Raw genomic sequence first — 6,356 nt, 5'->3', positions numbered from 1 at the left:
TACTGTTCTTCAATGTTTAATTTATGTTTGAATAAATCCATCAAGTTTTTATGACAGCCACCATTGTTTATATTTCAAACAAATTAATTGAAGTAGAAATATTATGTAATTGTAACTTTATTATTTAAAAAACTTAATTTAGTGTAATTTTAACAAATCAGTCAATTTTAACCTCCAATATTATAGTAATGTAGTGCCAACTGACTCTCGTTTGTATTTTACAGCATTAGTTGAGGGATTTTTTTTCCTTGAGAAAATTTGGCATGTACTGTACCTGATATATATCCAAAATAATCGATATTGAATCGAATAGAATCGTATCGCAAGCTTGTGAATGAGAATCGAATCGAATCATGAAATTTGTGTCAAAATACAGCCCTAATTGCGATATGATTGGATACAACTGGTTATGATCAACTGTGATTGGTTTATGTGATAAATCCCGCCTCTTTTGCGTTCCCCGTTTGCGAATCAGTCTGAATGAACAATATAACGGAGTTAATGGAAAGAGTATTAAAAAAGTAAGTAAACAACTCACAGTTATATATCACCACTTTGTCAAGTCAAAATCAAACTTCAAATGGCCTGAAAACATGATCTGTGGGGGTTTTTAGTGATCAATCAGCTTGTTGAAATTAAAGGTACATCTCCGCATCTGTGACCAGTGTTTACCGAGCTCTGATGACTGATGATCCAAAAATAAGTTTATTATTACAAAGAACAGCTGAACATCAGTTTATAAATAAAATATATATTTGTTTAAATAAAATATATTGTTTAAATTGTTACTGCCTTGAGTTATTATTTTGGAATACATGCAAAATGCTTAAAAAACACTAAACTGATTAGATTTATACTTGGTTTTAATAAATAGAATAGCCTATTAATTACATTGTTAATGTAAAAATAGAAAATAGATTTTTATTCTGGTAGTGTAAGTATTGTTTATTTAACCAAGAATATGGGACATGCATTTACATTTAATAATAATAAAAAAATTAAAAAACTGAGGACTTTGCCTCCTCATTTCAGAACTGCACACCACTGTATTACATGTACATATTTATTTTGAGTCAAATTAGTTAAATGTGTTAAATGAATGTAATGGAATTTAAAATATTTAATTGTCATTAATTACATGCAATAAAATCAACTGATTAATAACACAAACTCAATATTTTATGAATCTTTGTAAACATTAGTACGTTTCTAAAGTCTTTCATATACATATACATGTCAATACATTAATAATGTGTGTTTTTAGTGTCAATACCAGAGTTGGTCAAAAGTTTTACTGTGAAGGGCCAAAAATCTTTAGAAATGTAAAAAAAAAAAAAAAAGTGGCAGATAAAAGTACAGTGATAATTTTAGCAAATGGCTGCAATATAACAAAGAGTGAAAAATTTAAGGGGGTCTGAATACTTTCCGTACCCACTGTATATATATATATATGTGTGTGTGTGTGGGTGTGTGTGTGTGTTGAATACATGTTATGGAATTGAATGCAATTAAATCAACCGATTAATAACAATATTTTGAAGACAAAAAGATTTGTAAACATTTGTAAATTTCTAAAGTTGTTAATGCTGTAGGCATATAATATCTTAACAATGTATGTTTCAGTGTCTATATCAGAGGTGCCCAAACTTTTTACTATGAAGAGCCAAAAATCTAACTTTAAGGCTTTGGGCTGATACTAAATGCTGCATTATGTTCAACTATGATTATAAATAATTGAATGAATGATTTAATGAATTATTGTAGGAGCTATATTTGCATTAGTTGCATTAAGGTTTTGATAACTCTTTTTCTCTCTTCTTTAAGCTAGTCCAATATTGGCAGCATCCACTCTAACACCTGTCACCCTGCATTGAGCGGCCGAGGTGCTAATATAGCATGCTAACGCACAGTTGGTGACTCACATGCAAACTGGAGGCTCGCTCTTCTGCTAAGAATTGCTCCCTGTGGGTTGAAGGCAATGCACTGGTATATTCCTCCATCCTGGGCACGGTCCAGACTCCTAATGACCAAATTTCCTCCAGATAGCCGCCGACGGGAATCGGTGCTGAGATTAATCAATGTGCCGTTCAGAGACCACCTACAGACACACAAACAGACAAATGATAGTGCACACAGCTCAATGCTGATTTTGAGTGATTTTTTGTGATAACTTTTGAAATTTATTTTGTTTTGGATGTACAAATGGCATATGGAATATCAATGAATCATTACAAAGCATATTCAGATTGGTATAACACTTCATCCCTGATTAATTTCAATAAGAAAATAAACATTTCAAAATCTGAACAGTCTGATGGCCTATGAAAATGTTGTGAAGAAAAGCTACATGTTTCACTTGGAAATGCATCATATTATACAGGTAAAATCATTTGCAAACAGCAATTCACGTTGACTTTTTATGTTGAAAGATTTCCCGCAGCTCTTTTGCTGTCCTTTTCATTGTGCAATGATTAGCGCCAGAGAGTATCATCAATTCCACTTTCTCACGCCTCATCTACGCCTATCATTAAGACCTAAGACCCAAGCCCACCTGAGGCCCTAACCACTAGCATGCAATTCAGAGGCCAACCCGCTAATGTGGACAGATTTTCAAAGGGTGCAAGATCATTTAAGGATCCTGAGGTCTCACTAGTCATTCACTCTGACAGGGTGTCAGCTGGCTTGAACTCCCATAGTTCAACTGTGTCTGCACACCCCAGGAACAGATGCTGTGTGCTAATTTACTAGCATGAACAGTGAATGCAAATAAGCGAATGGAGGTGCAAATACAAAAACAAAAACGTATTGAGTTGTGATCAAGGCCCCCCATTGTCCACAACAATATTCAAAGGCTCTATGACTTTCCCAGCTTGCAATTTACTGGACAAGGATTAAGCATGAGGATTTTTACAAATATTTTTAACGCAGTTGCTGACAAGTTATAATGAAATAAAAAATGTCTCGATTTGTAGTTGCTTTAGTTTAATGTTTGTTTTGCCTGTAATAAAATAAAATAATAAATGTATTTAATAATTAATATTCCACATTTATGAAACAACATTCCTCTCATATTTCCAAAACAAGATTTCTCAGGATCACTTCTGATCTTCATACTGAGGAAACAACAACAACAGCAACAACTTTTAAAATATTGGCAAGTATCCTTCAAATGTTTTGTTTTTATTAAGTATTGCTTTAATTGGGTCAAGTGAAAAATGAGTGGATTCTGACTAACTTAAACACCTCTGATTGGCACTTCAAGGAAAGTGATAAATATGAAGTGTTTGAAAGCAGTTGCAGAAAGGCTGGTATTGTTACATCTTTAAAATTTACACCAATCTTGACTTTTCATGGCCGACTCCAATACCGATTTGTTAATATTTATTTCATTTTTTAAATCAAGAGATAAGATAGAATTAAAATATGAATATATGAACAAGACGTGTTTTGCTCTATTACAGGCCGAACTCTCTGTAGCCATTCAAAATTAGAGACACACACTGCATTTGAATCACAATCCAAATAAAGATGCTACATACATTAGCAGTTTCTGATTTAATGGGCTTTCTGCACAATCACTTCCACGTTTTGCCTCAGCCGCTCAGTTACATTCGGTGCAGCACCAGAAGCCATTTTTGCTATTGGTGTTAACTGTGGAGACACCGCGGGAGAAGCTGATATTTTACACTCACTTTTTAAAAGAACTTCCCCAGATTACTGTGAACGATGTAAATCGCATTGTGAGGCAGTCAGCTGTCACTCCTAACAGCAAGATGGAGAGGTTTCGAGTTTCATCGTCACTTTGAGGGTGAGTTTTCTCATGCTATATTCAACTAGCGAAACTAGCTAAGGCCCAGTTCCCTTTCAGTCGGTCACTATGAGTCACGTGCAATAATTGCATGCCAATGTGCATTGGCCCGTTTAGTTTACACTCGAAGTAGATTGGTCTATCGAAGCGATATCCCAATTCGTCAGTCACGACGTTACGTCTCCGTTCCCTCCTTCAGGGAACCAGGGTTACCATACGTAACCGAGACGTTTCTTACAGTTCATACCTGTCATTTCATTTTGACTGATGTGCTTGTTTATGCAACGTATACGATTTTTGGCCTATGTATATTAACTGAATAATTTCTCAATTTCTAAGAGGAGTCAGGTGACAATGAGAGATAAGCGTGAGGGTGTTATGTTTCAGGTCAGTGAGGAAGGCAAGATATTAGCTTAAGTCTGATTTAAATGCTCGTTTTATATAACCGTTTTTGAGGTTTCTGTACAAAGACAGAGATTAAGATTTTGAATTTGGGTATAGTGCTCCTTACAGTATATGGATATGCAAATAGAATATTTCAATATTAAACAATATTTAATATTTAACATATTTCTATTTAAATGTCCATTAAAATATTGAACAAATATTTAAATAGAATATTAATACATGACTTTTGTTATAGTTTAATTATCTTCACAGTGTGTTAAAGGACTCGCTCCCTGTATTACTGTCCCGCAGCATGTTGTTCCTGTGATGCTGGGACAGAACTGTGTGACCGCAATAATGCTGCACTACTGTACCAGACAGCACAACACTCGCAGCTTGGCATCAGTGAAGTTCCTCCTGTTCATAGCTGCATTGAAATAAACAGAGCTGGCACAAACCTAGAACAATGGTAAGTTTAAGTGAATTATTTCACTGTAAAAAATGACCGTGAATTTAACGGTAAAAGATTGTAAAAATGCCACAGTAAAAACCTGTTAAATGGTTAACGGTAAATTCCCCTACTATATACAGTGAAAAACGTACTCCGTTACTAACGTAACCTCGGTTCCCTTTCGATACTTCACTCTTACTGCGTCTTGCTAGACGCATATGGGAACAGTCCAATCACGCCGTGCTAATGTAGTGGAATGACTTAAGGTATAACTTCCATAAGCAACCAATGCTTATAGAGAAGTCAACAATAACCCAAGGCTAAAGCGGGCTGAGCTTTCTAGGTCACACCCGGCCTGGTTAATCGTTCCAGAGTATACCCGTAACCTCGACACCCAGGGGTCGAGAGCTAACAGGTGAACAATGCCAGAGAACTTGGGCGCGGTATGGCCAAGGGCTCTCTGTCATGTCTGTTGATGCAGCGTGTGCCATTTCAAGCGGAAAGGACCCTGGCCTGTAAGGCCGGGACTTCCAGGTTATAAAACCTCGCAAATGTGGACGGCGAGGCCCAGCCGGCCGCCTCACAAATATCCGCAATGGACACACCACTGGACCAATGGACACACCACTGGACCCACGACGAGGCGATGCCTCTAGTCGAGTGGGCCCGTACTCCAATGGGGCATTGGAGGCCCAAGGAAGAGTATGCTAGCGAGATGGCGTCTACTATCCATCTAGAGAGTCTTTGCTTCGTAACCGGAAGCCCTTTGGTGCGGTTACCGAAGCTGACAAAGAGTTGTTCCGATCGCCTATAGGGAGCGGAATGCTCAATATAGATTCTCAGCGCCCTGACGAGGCAGAGCAGAGATAGCTCTCTGTCCTCTTCAGTTGGAGGAAGCGCGGAGAGCGTAATGACCTGTACTCTGAACGGAGTGGAGAGCACTTTAGGTACATAACCGTGCCTCGGTTTCAGGACGACTTTAGAGTCGTTAGGCCCGAATTCCAGGCAGGCAGGGCTAATTGAGAGCGCCTGCAGGTCGCCTATTCGCTTTACTGATGCTAGTGCTAGAAGCAGAGTAGCCTTCAGCGATAGCGACCTAATGATGGCGGACTGTAGCAGCTCGAAAGCGGGGCCCTTCAGGGCCCTCAGCACAGTGGGCAGGTCCCATGAAGGGACGGTAGGGGGACGAGGCGGATTCAGCCTCCTTGCACCCTTCAGGAAGCGGATGACCACGCTATTTCTGCCCACTGATTGGCCCTCAATAGGGACATGAGAGGCCACTATAGCCGCCACATAGACTTTGAGCGTGGATGGGGAGCGACCCTTATCCAGCAGCTCTTGTAGAAAAGACAGCACCTCTGCTAATTCGGAAGTGAGAGGGTCTTTGCCACGGTTTAAACACCAGGCAGAGAAAAAAGACCACTTTAAAGCAGAGAGGTGTCTCGTAGACGGAGCTCTAGCCTCCGAAATTGTGTTTAAGACTCGCTCTGGGAGGCACGAAGGCTCCCGTTGAGCGGCCAGAGGTGCAGGGCCCATAGGTCGGGCGAGGATGCCATAATGTCCCGTTCGCTTGAGAGAGGAGATCCCATCTCAGTGGAACAGGCCAAGGGGCCGCTATCAGTAGCTGAGTCAGCTCTGATAGCCACAGCTGGTTCATCCACAAGGGGGCTACCAGGAGAACCCTGTGTTTTTGTTCCCTCACTCACCTGA

At 39.2% G+C, this 6,356-nt stretch overlaps 1 protein-coding gene across 1 annotated transcript in view; it reads right to left on the bottom strand.

The window, feature by feature from the left end:
- The window catches only part of LOC107666565 (contactin-3-like), a 49,242-nt gene that overhangs the window by 41,204 nt on the left and 1,682 nt on the right, over nt 1–6,356 (bottom strand). The window contains exon 2 of the mRNA XM_016457978.1: nt 1,923–2,098. Within this exon, the coding sequence (XP_016313464.1) occupies nt 1,923–2,098 (176 nt within the window). The remainder of the gene's footprint in view (nt 1–1,922; nt 2,099–6,356) is intronic.

The sequence above is a fragment of the Sinocyclocheilus anshuiensis genome, unplaced genomic scaffold (assembly GCF_001515605.1).
Source record: "Sinocyclocheilus anshuiensis isolate Anshui unplaced genomic scaffold, SAMN03320099.WGS_v1.1 scaffold201, whole genome shotgun sequence".
NCBI classification, from domain to species: Eukaryota; Metazoa; Chordata; class Actinopteri; order Cypriniformes; family Cyprinidae; genus Sinocyclocheilus; species Sinocyclocheilus anshuiensis.
This window is presented reverse-complemented; position numbering and strand designations above follow the sequence as displayed.